The sequence below is a fragment of the Trachymyrmex septentrionalis genome, unplaced genomic scaffold (genome assembly GCF_001594115.1).
Source record: "Trachymyrmex septentrionalis isolate Tsep2-gDNA-1 unplaced genomic scaffold, Tsep1.0 scaffold107, whole genome shotgun sequence".
Lineage (NCBI taxonomy): Eukaryota > Metazoa > Arthropoda > Insecta > Hymenoptera > Formicidae > Trachymyrmex > Trachymyrmex septentrionalis.
The window spans coordinates 171,775-184,231 of NW_017304196.1; the positions used below are offsets into that span (position 1 = coordinate 171,775).

General features: G+C 31.5%; 1 protein-coding gene and 1 long non-coding RNA gene across 9 annotated transcripts in view; one reads left to right on the forward strand and one right to left on the reverse strand.

Moving 5' to 3' along the window:
* Positions 1-527: 527 nt before the first annotated feature.
* Positions 528-12,457, forward strand: part of LOC108746045 — a 57,863-nt gene continuing 45,933 nt past the window's right edge. The window contains exons 1-2 of the long non-coding RNA XR_001939136.1: positions 528-558; positions 2,141-2,201. This is a non-coding gene — a long non-coding RNA (uncharacterized LOC108746045). The remainder of the gene's footprint in view (positions 559-2,140; positions 2,202-12,457) is intronic.
* LOC108745965 (titin) overlaps positions 2,496-12,457 on the reverse strand; it is an 86,358-nt gene continuing 76,396 nt past the window's right edge. For 3 of the 8 annotated variants that reach the window (XM_018482454.1, XM_018482414.1, XM_018482422.1), the window contains 17 exons: positions 11,425-11,740; positions 11,061-11,349; positions 9,799-9,870; positions 8,466-9,687; positions 8,129-8,289; positions 7,402-7,692; positions 7,105-7,246; positions 6,720-6,989; positions 6,182-6,627; positions 5,791-6,093; positions 5,519-5,673; positions 5,281-5,431; positions 5,088-5,165; positions 4,512-4,616; positions 4,223-4,420; positions 3,796-4,101; positions 2,498-3,561 (listed from right to left, as the gene is read on the reverse strand). In XM_018482454.1, the coding sequence (XP_018337956.1) occupies positions 3,359-3,561; positions 3,796-4,101; positions 4,223-4,420; positions 4,512-4,616; positions 5,088-5,165; positions 5,281-5,431; positions 5,519-5,673; positions 5,791-6,093; positions 6,182-6,627; positions 6,720-6,989; positions 7,105-7,246; positions 7,402-7,692; positions 8,129-8,289; positions 8,466-9,687; positions 9,799-9,870; positions 11,061-11,349; positions 11,425-11,740 (4,708 nt within the window). In that variant the 3' untranslated portion in view covers positions 2,498-3,358. Of the gene's footprint in view, positions 3,562-3,795; positions 4,102-4,222; positions 4,421-4,511; positions 4,617-5,087; positions 5,166-5,280; positions 5,432-5,518; positions 5,674-5,790; positions 6,094-6,181; positions 6,628-6,719; positions 6,990-7,104; positions 7,247-7,401; positions 7,693-8,128; positions 8,290-8,465; positions 9,688-9,798; positions 9,871-11,060; positions 11,350-11,424; positions 11,741-12,457 lie in introns of all 8 variants that reach the window. The other 5 variants (XM_018482470.1, XM_018482461.1, XM_018482430.1 and 2 more) reach the window with 5 other exon arrangements.

Here is a 12,457-nt window from a genome sequence, read left to right on the forward strand (position 1 = left end):
GTAACTTGCAAGTATGCTGCATGTGAAAGTATCATTAATCTAAAAAAAAGTGAACAAATAGTTCTACAAAAGTGAACAAATTCACTAGAACTTTCATAATTTAATTGGTTAATATCTAGTAACTTTTACTCACTTTTGTAATTAGGTCTGTCGCGTTGCATAAAATCTCCAAATATTTTTACACTTAAAATGAGATAGATATATATTTGGTTTTGAAAGGAGAGAAAACAAACATGCAAAAAGTGCATGCAACGCGAACAGATCTATTTTCACCTCATTTCGAGATACATACACAATTGACCCCCAGATCAAAGAATTGCACTATTTTTATTAATATTGAACTTTAATAACCTCTAATAACTTTGGGCGACCGAGGCGACGCCGAGCAACTCCGGGACATTTCGGGCGACTCCGGATCGAGTCCGAATGACTCCGGGCGATTTCGAGCGATTCCTGGCGTCGATGACATTGTCTTCTCAAAAATTTACAAAAAACAGTGAAATCTCTAAAAAAAACCTCTTTAAGAAAAAAAAAATATACGCCAAGTGCATAAAAAAGGTATTGAATATTACATTCCTTTTAATAAAAAAACGGATACAAAATAAATACAATTTAGCCACGTATGTCATAATGCAAGACACATAATTAGATAGATTGAAAGTGACTCAAATGGTTAACAAATTACTTTTAGTAAACATTTTGAAGCCATTTTAATGTCATGATGATTTTTTGTTCTGTTTTCCAATTTATTGTATATGATAGATTTTAAAAACATTCCTGCCCAGTGAGAAATGACAATGGAATCGACATCAAATCGATATCGATTTGACATCGAAATCATCAAATTTAACGATTCGATATCGATTCCATTATCATTTCTCATTGAGTATTGAAATATTTCATGGACACATATTGCAGAGTCCTTTAATGTTGCGTATTTCATATGATATACTACAGAATCCTTTCGTTGCACACGATCGAGATGTGAAAGATTAAAACATTTCTGAAAATTTTGCGCAACAATCGGTGCTGTATAGATTTTAATAGATATTTAACTAATTGAAAAACGATTAAAAAATTACATACGCGTAAGAGACAGAGAGAATTTTCTTTTGTATCATTGATTATTTCGATTTTCTTTATATGTTTGTATACTACAGGATCATTGTACCTATTGTTAGTTGTGTAACTCTGATAACTCTGTTGTTGCAATGTTACGGTGAGTTGAACGACAAAAAACTTTATTAATGAAAAAACGAATCTATGAAAAATCATTGAAATGTGGTTTTATATAATTGTCTATCAAAAATTTATCAGATACATTATATCAATATATGCATATTATATTATAATTATATTAAAAAAGAATATGAAGCTTCATGGATCCGTTACCTCAAAATGGATGAGATTTAAAGAATTATGTCAGATAAAATTAATTTTGGCGTAGCCATCTTGAGGTATGATACCCAGTAAAAAATGCACGTTCATATCCCTCTTTCTTTTGTAAAATTACTTTTTAGTGTAATAAAAAAAATAATAATGTAAAAACAATTAAAGGGATAATTTTAGCATTGTTGTAGAAAAAAATCAAATTTGGAGAAATATAAAAAAAATTGTTTATTCACAATTATGTATAATTTTATATATAATTATATATGAGCACTTGTTTTACATTTTTCTAAATTTGATTTTTTCGAAAAGAATTAAGACAAAAATTATCCTTTTAAATACTTTTTATGTTTTCACATTATTATTATTATTTTTATTACACTAAAACATAATTTTACAAAAGAAAGAAGAATGTACACTTACGTATGGATATTTAAAATACAATTATGTATGTTTATGAATATTTATACATATTTGTATATGTTTGTATGTTATGTATTATTATACATATTCATGCATGTCAAATTTTTTACCGGCATTTTTTATGTGTATGAAATTAATAGTTCTTCTTCATTTATTTTTTATCTCAATTAATTGCGAATAATTAATGAAAAAGAAACGTACAATTTAATTAAAATGTTAATAAAGTTTTGTATGCATTAAAATGTTAATAGAATTATCTTTTGAAATGTTGATTCTATGGAGTATTGTTTTAATTTGAAACTTATATATTTCTTATTTTATGTTACAGAATCAATGCTGTATATGCAGTAGCGCTACGTGGTAGATATAATTCCGCTGTTACATATTGGGTAAGTAAATGATGAATTTTTTTATTGAAATATGATATACGTATGATGGCATATAATATAAAATCTTGTGCTGATATTTAATTATGTGGCTATAAACAGCGAAAAGGATCTTACTTACAAATAATATAACTATAATTGATATAATATTTAATTTGATTATTCGGCAACTTTTTTTAATTACGCTGAGCAAATCCTAAGTGATGCTATTACAAATTTATTAGGTAATAAATATTGTGTGATATTGATTTGTAACAATTTAATCAATAAAATATTTTACAATATTATATAATTTTGCATAAATAATATGAAATATGCGACGCGTCGTTGGTTGATAATAGTTCACGATTGCACCTATATTTCACGTCTCACTTACCAAACACGCGTGATATTTCTTTATTTTGTTAATTTGATATATCGATATGATTAATAATATTAATTAAAATTAAATTAACATCGCGGATAATAATAACAAGAAACAATCAATACATACTTGGAGAACACATACTAAGATAATCGTATGCTCTAGCTTCGCCAAAGAAATAGAAACAAATAGAAACGAACGTTACATTGTCACATCTCTAAATAGATACGTCACTAATAGATGTAGAATGCCGCATATTTGAAAATTTCAAAGAATTTTCCAAGTATAATGCTTGTCATTACCAACTAGTAAATACATAATACTTTAACAATGCGCATTAGTGACAGGAAATAAAATTTATAAAACTGCACGAAAGCGTAATTTGTAATATTTCAAAACACGAAACTAGAATAAAAATTGAATCATTCGTACAATAAAGTTCAATTTCTTGAGCGCTTTAATAAAAGCGTCAAAAAGAAAATCACTTTACCCTAACTAAATTAACACTCAGTAAACACCATCCAGTCTTACGTAAATTGGTTTTGACATATATGTATAATCATTATACGCAAATCAATTTTAAAAAGGAACAATTCATGGCTCTATCACCGATACATTATTTCAAGAATTAGACTCATGCACATTGATTAAATACATTGAGAGAGATATAATGTACATACATAATGCAGCGTTCGATGAAAAAATAAAATTGCGATTGCGGAAAAGATCAATTATATCCGTCGATACTTTACAATAATAATAGAAATGTTCAAAGTTACACATGTATAACAAATGCTTATTCAAACAACTTTTTAGCATAGTGCCAAATACGGAAAAAGTATTCATCTTTCCTAAGTAATCTTGCTCTCGCGTATGAATGAATATCGGCATCCATATTATGTTCTCTCAACCATGAACTTGTGTTTTCTGTGCTAAAGCTGATCGATGCGGTCTCACCTTTGTCTATAGCCTCTGCAATTGGTTCTACGCATGACAGTTCTGCCAAAGGAACAGATTTAATGATTAAAGTTTTAAGTTTAAACTCAAGTTTGAAGGATGAATATTATATAATGAAAAGATAATTACAATAAAAAAGGAAGCCGTATCAATACCTGATCAAAGAGGGTGTTGGCTTTAATAACTATGTGAGTTTTTACTTATTATTATTTAAAAAGATAAATAACTAGTATCAAGTAGAGAAAGATAGAAATAAAAGTAATGATAGAGTCGTACCTGATGTCGGTACGATCTTGAAGGGTTCTTCCGATTCCAAATGATCGCTAAATCCGATCTCATTTCGTGCGAAGATTCTTACGAGATATTCGTGATTCTCTTGCAGATCTCTAATGTTCAATTTTTGTATGTCCGCGCTAACTCTTCCCACTTCCATCCACATAGTTTTCTTCGCGTCTCTAATAGCAATTTTGTAACCCTCGAGAGATGCACCACCGTCTGATTCGGGTCTACCCCATTCGATTACCATTGTATTCGCTGCAATCTGTCTCATCTCTAACGGAGCAGTAGGTGGTGATGGAATATCTACAAATAATTCAAAAAGCATATTGTATAAATTGTTACTTTACCATTAGATGTATACAATAATTTGATAATAGTATCTATATAGTATATATACATATATTATATATATAAATTAACTTACTGGCATGAGTTTTTAGCGTGATCGGCTCGGAATTAGTAGGTATGCTAAGACCTAAACTATTTTCAGCAAAGATTCTAAAGAGGAATTCGCTTTCTTTTAGGTTCTCTATACAATATTGGTGTGTTGTAGCATCCAAAGTGACAACTTTTGACCATCTGGCGCCTTTTCCGATTAATGGTCTCTTCTCGATTATATAACCTATAGTGAGAGGAAAATAATATTAAATCAATATCGAAATAGAAAATTCATTTTATAAAAGTTTATATTTTATTTGCACGTATATTATCACCTGTCAATTCCGATCCTCCTGTTGTAGTTGGTGGTGACCAACTGAGAGTGACGCTTTTGCTAGTGACATTTGTTGCTCGGACGTTTAGCGGGCACGAAGGTGGTGCTAAAGAAAATTTAAATTATTATTTGCTCAATATATATATAAATATACACAGATCTTGCTATATTAGAATTCATATAAAATTATGTTTTACGACTATCAGCAAAATCGGTTGGATGCATTAATACGCATAGCCGTATATAAATCGATGTGTAAAAGTCGAAATGTAAAAGTGTAATATAAATATCTATATATTAAATGGCAAATTTGTATATACTTTATTGTGTTGCTTTGTAAAATATGTATTGGGCATTTCATTAATCAAGATATTTACATTTTATTTCTATTCTCAGATTAGATCAGTATATAATACGGTAAATTATATCACTACGCTTGATTTAGCGCCGAGACACTAGCGTGTCTCCTGATTTAATATACACCAATACATACTATTGCGTTTAATCAAATTTGTTAATAGAAAATGCAAGGATATAATCAAAGAATAGAACATGAAGAATAAAAATAAGAACTCACTCTTAATGGCGGTAGTTTTGATTGATGGAAATATGCCTAGTAGCGCGTATATGCTGTTTTCTGTAAGCTTTATTAATTCTAAGCAAAAGCAAAAGCGATCGTATTTATTATTAGACTAGTTATATTGGGAGATTAATAATAATTGAAAATCAGTAATATGATAAAATATTTAAAAAATAATTAATAAACTTACTCGGTTGTTTACCGGTTGTAATCACTTCTTCTGCTGTATACGGAGGACCAATACCAACGTTATTTTTAGCTATTATTCGGAAATTGTACGATGTGTCCGGTTTTAAATCGGATACAATAACATTATTGACTTCCCCCTTTGTATTCGCAATCTAAGAAAGCATTAAAGATAAAGAAATGGTTGTTTTAGTGTTGTGGACAATGTAAGTGTCTTAGTGCTCAGATAATGTAGTACTAACTTTTTGCCAAGTTTTCTTAGATGTCTCCTTCATTTCGATAATGTATTCTATAATAGGAGTCCCGCCATCATTCTTTGGTGGTTCCCATTTTAATGTGAATGATGTTTCCGTCATTCCAAAAACTTCGAGTGGTCCTCTCGGTGGGCCCGGTGTTTCTAATTATCAAACCAATAAAATATATGTATATTTAAATATTTTATAAAATTATGTTTAATTTCCTTAATATTCTTTTTTAATATTTAATTACACAAAAAAACATAATCTTTTTTTACCGAATGAAGTTCTTGTTCGAATTGGTTCGGATTCCAAAGGATCTGAGGATCCGACTGAGTTTCTAGCAACTATTCTGAATAGGTAGTCGACATCTTGCTGCAATTTCTGCACACAGAAATTCTCAACTTCTTTGTCAACATCACCTACTTTTGTCCAAACTTTCTTATTCATTTCGCATTTCTCGATGGTATATCTTTCCAGTTCAACACCACCATCATCGATCGGCGGTCGCCATTCTATGGTGACGCGATCTTGTCTAATTTCTTTCGCGATAACTGGTCCCTGGGGTTTGCTTGGTTTATCTGCAATACGTAATAAATATGCACATTACTAATTTTAAACTTACTTTAAACTTTTATCATTGTTTGACCAATATAAAAAGTTATCAACCTATAACACGAAGATGACATTCCATCGATGAACTACCGGCTTCGTTCGATACTTTCACTGTATAGATAGCTGTGTCATTTCTAACAAGCGAAGAAATCATAATAATAGATGTATTTTCCTTAGTCTCAATGGAAATGCGCTTATCAATTATTGTTTTGTTATTTATCGTCCACATTACTTCCGGTTTTGGGAAACCACTGAAACGAATCTCGGCTTTCCATTTATCGCCCACTGTTAGTCTCTGCTTTCTTAAATTTTCGTCGCAAGTGATCTTTGGAGATTCTTGAATTTTTAATTGACATGATGTTTCCGCCATTCCTGCATCATTTTGAGCTTTAACTGTAAATGTGGCCGAAGATGTCTCAGTGGTTTTTCGAATAGTATATTTAGCTAAATGGTTTTCGTATGTAATATCACTATCTTCGAAGGCTTTGCCATCTTTTAACCTAGAAAATAATTTTCACAATACATCTCGAATGCAGCAATTGACATATTTAACTGCCGCAATTAGATAAAAAATGAAATAATGAAAAATTACCATGTAATACGAGGTGTCGGTACACCACCGATTACGCAAGAAAGTGTGACGGTCTCTTCTAATCCAATGACGATACTTTTAAGTGCTTCAAGAACGGTCGGTGGCTCAGACGCTGATAACTTGGAAATTTTTAGATATGGCGTATTTAACGATGCTTCTCCTGATCCAGCTTCATTAACAGCTGTTACACGGAAAGTATATTCCTTGTCGGTGATTAAGTTGGTTAATTTATATGTAGTTTCAATTATTATTTCCGTGATTCTGCTCCATCTTGAAATTAAATTATTTTCTTGATTACAAATTGTATAGAGATATGTATAAGAAAACACATGTTTAGATTTTTTGTTTTTTTCTTTAACAAGTCACAAAATTTTGTATTACTTACGAAGTTTCTGTCTTTTCTTGATATTCTAAAATGTATTCTATGATCGAGGAGTGTCCATCTATATCTGGTTTCTTCCAATGAAGAGTAATGCTATCATCGGTTATTTCAAGAGGTTCTGGAATTCCTGGTGCACCGGGTACCTCTGTAATGTTTATATATATCTTTTTTATTATTATATTTATTTTTAATGAAATCGAGATTTCCTTCCGAAAATTATTCAAATTATTATATCGATATATACATGTAAATACGTAATATATAAATGTACAATATGTATGTAAATTTGTAAATACTTACGCACAACAATGACGTTAATTTCTATACTATCCTCTCCATGTGGATTAGTTAATTTTAAAGTATAATCACCACAATCTTTCTCTTGTACGTCTCTGATTATTAAGACGGCTGAACATTCATCAATGGATGGAATAATTCGTTTAGATTTTTTAAGAATACGGCCATTGACGCTCCACTCATCAATTGGAATTGGCTTAGCCGCGAATTTGACAACAATATCAATGTCATCGTCTTTCATCGTTTTGTATTTTTTAAGCGTATCAGGATGAATTTTAGGTGATGTTTCAATAACTACAACAAGAGACGCATATAAATGAAATAATATCCAAATTATTATAGGCTAATAAAGAAGAGAGCGAAGATTAATATCGAATTCGATTGAACGCTTTCAGTACGCACTAGTGTACATTAAAACCATCATGTACACATCATTTGACATAAATATTTGTTATAAATATAGAAACCGTGAAATACTCAATACACTTTATTGTGCTGTTAGGTAAAATGTATTTTATAATTCGAAATATTTATATTTTACTTTTATTTATACTCAAATTAAATTAATGTACAATAGCTTTATATGCCTCAGTGCCTTTAATCGAATTCGCCATAATACTATTGAAAATACCTCACGCACGTATGCATGCACATCCACGGGTACATAAGATCTATTTTAAGTTATTTATATGCTTAAAGAAAATATAATACGCAATCTTTTAAAATTTACCTTTGATTTTTAATCTCGATGATGTTTTCACATTGGCAACTGCAGCAGTATATTCAGCGATATCTTCGGTTGTGCACTTTTTAACAATAAGCTTTTTAATATTTCCTTCGTCAATAACATTATATTTCGATGTTTGCGCACAATCGATCATTTCATTTTTCCTACACAAATTTCACATAAGTTTATGTATATTATATATACAATATAAAGTTTATATATACTATATATACATATATTATATATACTATACATATTTGTTTCAATTTTATTAATCATAATTGTTAAAAAAATTAACTTTTTCAAATATATTTTTTTATCTTGATAAAATTTAACTTACTTTAACCATGTTACCGGTACATCGGCACGTGATAATTCGATAAGAAAAGTTGCATCAATGTTGAGAGGCACTAAAGTAATATCTGGTAATTTTTTAATAAAATCTACTTCGGATTCTTCGACTGTCAGTCTGGCTGACGAAGTTTGATTACCAACTTGACAGGAATAGATTCCTGCATCTTCTACTTCAGTGTCATAAATTTTCAATTTTTGTCTTTTGCCATCGATTGACAATCGCACGTGCTCAGAAAATTGCAATTCTTGTCCGTCTTTGAACCAGCGTACCAGAGCATCACCTTTTGTTAATTCTATGTCGAAAGTCGCTTTCTCTCCTGTAGCTATAGTTATGTCTTGCATTTTGATAATGATCTCCGGTGGTAATTCGACAACTGTAACTTCCGCTGTACACTCTTGATCTAGAAGAGCGCATATGTATTCGCCTTCGTCGTGAACTGATGTATTCCTGATGAAAAGTTTCCTTATGGTACCATCTTTCATAAATTCTAGTTTTCCTTTGCTTGATGTTAATAATTCACCATCTTTTCGCCATGTGACATCGGCCGTTTGAGATGTGATCTCAACTTCTAAAATCGCCACATCGCGTTCTTTTACCTCAAAGTCTTGCAATTTCCTGACAAATTCTGGTTTGGTAGCCTTAACAATAACATTGCTAAACGTCATTTGATTCTTGACAGTACATTTGTATGTTCCTGCGTCGGAAAGACCACTCTTCTTAATAAGTAACTTATGTAGACGTCCTTCCTGAATTATCTCGCGATGATCCATTCCGCTAATTTCTTTATCATTGTGCCACCATATCGTAGAAACAGTATGGGATGTTTCACAGCTTAATTCTAGAGTTTTGTATTCGTTGACTATAATTTCATTTTGCAAATTCCTTGTGAAAAAAACTTTGGCAACATCTACTGTAACTTTTGCACCATGAGAAGCTTTTCCGACTGGATTACTAGCGACACATTTATAATCTCCAGCATCAACTTCAGAGTCTGCATTTTTAATTTCAAGTAGGATATTCTCACCATCATAACTTTCTATGATATTGACCGATTTATCAAGCGGTTTGTTATTTCTAAGCCAAGTAATTTCGGGAACGGGATTACCAGTAACTTTGGCAATTAACTTAAAAGTATCTTTTTCCGGAACGATTACCTCTTGGAAACGTTTGGTGAATAATGGTGGTTCTGGAGCGCCACTTGGTACTTCTAAATTTCATAAATATAACAAAAGTATTACAATAAAGAATCCATTTTATATGCAAAATTATAATTGTATTAAACAATTAGCAGCATAGCAATAATAAATACGTATCATACCCTTAACAAACGAGACACACTTGTCGTTTATACAATGTTGAAAATTAATGTTGACTTGTGATATGGAGTTAACTGAAAGCATATTAGTAAAGAAGCGCTTTGTAAAATAGCATCCAACAACAAGCTGACATATTTTATTGCCTAAGAAGACATTAAAATAAAACGCAATTTAGTTTCTTTCAGTTTATATTTCATTTACGTCTATTAGCTGATAGCAAATGCCAATTGTCGAAAAGAATGAATTAATATAACGAAAAAGCGAACATAGCAAGAAAAGGGCATATAATTTCCGTGATCGTAAGACTTATCGTAAGAATCAGAGTTGGAAAAGAAAGAATAATCTTACGTTTTTGATAATTCTTAATTGTAATTGACTAAACCCGGATGTACAATAGCTTTTTAAGTCTTAAGTCATAAGAAATGGACGAATCACAGTCAATTATTCTCCTCGTATTCGACTGTAATTGCAGGTCAATCAAGGCTTAAGGTCACTTATGGCTTAAGGCCTAAACACCTATTGTAGATATAGACTAATTTTTACGGTACGTCTTACGGTTAAAGCTTACAGAGCACAGATCTTTGCATAAAGTCATAATGCATATTCTCAGTCCTATTGCTCGTGGCCGAGCATGATGACTTAATTCTGTTATATGCCTGTGGTGCGCACGCTGATTGTACACAGTCATATGGAACCTATAGTTTAACGTCGATTTGGAGCGACAAAATTTTATTAAAGAAGTTTTTAGCAAAAATACTCTTGGAAGGTTGCCGCTTCCTTTTGCGAGAGACACGAGCATATAAAAATATTTTGATTCTATTGGGAATCTCTAGCACAGTAGATCAGTGTGCTATCTGATTTGCCACGCTCTCAAAGCATAGGATGTATAAAGCATAAGAAAATCAACTAATCAGAGTTTCTTATTTCATAGAAAGGAAGGAAATTAAGGATTTTGATTAGTTCATTTTCTTATGCATTATGTATTATGCGTTACGTAAGATTTTGTGCTTCCGTCTTGTTATGAAAAGTATGCGCGACAGCCTTGTGGCACACAAGAAATGTAAGGCAATGAGACGTAAGCAATAAGTAATCACGATAGAGCACGTAAGACGATAAGGTCAGCAGTAGCAAATACAAAATGTTGATTTGTTTATTGTTCATTTCTTACTGCTTACTTACTGCTTACTTTCTTAGTGCTTAGTTTCTTGTGTGCCTTAAAGCGAAACATTGAAATGTCGTAATGCGAAGACGTAATTGCTCTTACTCTCAACAGTCAATGTAGCCCGAGTCTCAGCTTTGCCCATATCATTGATAGCTGTAACCGAATATTCCCCACTATCTGCTATTTGAGGTTGGATCAAGTTTAATGTATTAACATGTCCGTCTTGCTTTAATTGCGAGCCCTTTAACGGCTTCCCGTCTTTGTACCATGTTATTTTCGGTGATGGATTACCGACTATTTGAGTCGATAAGACAACAGTCTCACCTTCTTTAACTATATAGGATTGTAATGGTTCTAAAATTTCAGGTGGTTCGCTCTTTCCAGTTTTTACCTGTTCCATCAGAAGATGTATTAATTATATTATGTGTAATATGTAAAAATGAATTTACAAATGTTGTCGACCAACCTTTACAGGAATATCAATAGTAGCCTCGCCCTCTCTGTTTTTAGCAATAATTTTGTATCTTCCCTCCTGCTTCTTTTGAATTTTAGTGAAGTTTACGACACTGCAGTACATATGCATGTCACTTTCAGTTGCAACAATAATGTTCTGTTGACTAATTACTGGTACGTCTTTGTGATGCCATGTTATTTCTGGTTCCGGTACAGCGACCAATCGACATTCCAATATCACATCGTCACCTTCATTTACATATTTCGCTTTCGGCTTTCGGGAAAATGTAGGTGGTATACCTTCTAATATATCGGCTAAAGATGATTCTCTATACAATTTAATAGTAATAATGGTTAAGGATTATGTAATTAGAAAACAAAATATAATGTAATACAATATAATATAAAAATTACAATAAATAAACAAAATAAAGGACTCTTTCAAAACATAATAACAAAACTCAATCTCGGGCGAAGTAAGAGTCAAACATATTTCTTAAATTTTCATAAAAATATATATTATATTAATAGCGATGAAGAATTGTTACATCACGTAAAAAATTGGACTATAAACTAGTAAATGAGTACGCTGTTACAAGTTACAAGTTTCGGCTTCCGGTTTGAGTCCTCTTCAGACATTAGTATAACGAACAAGTAATAGAATCAAATCAATCGTCGCAAATGATCGCATGTTCCGAATATTATCGATTCGGGTGAGTCTTGGTCTCGAACCATAATTCCCGCATGATTGAATTGTCGTGAAGTATTAATTTAAGAAATTAATACTTCATTAATAAAAAAAGTATTACTTTATTAATACTAAGTAATAAGTATTACTTCAAAGTATTACTTGAAAGTATTACTTCATTAATACTTCACGACAATTCAATCATGCGGGAATTATGGTTCGAGACCAAGACTCACCCGAATCGATAATATTCGGAACATGCGATCATTTGCGACGATTGATTTGATTCTAATACTTGTTCGTTATACTAATGTCTGAAGAGGGCTCAAACCGGAAGCCGAAACTTGTAACTTGTAAC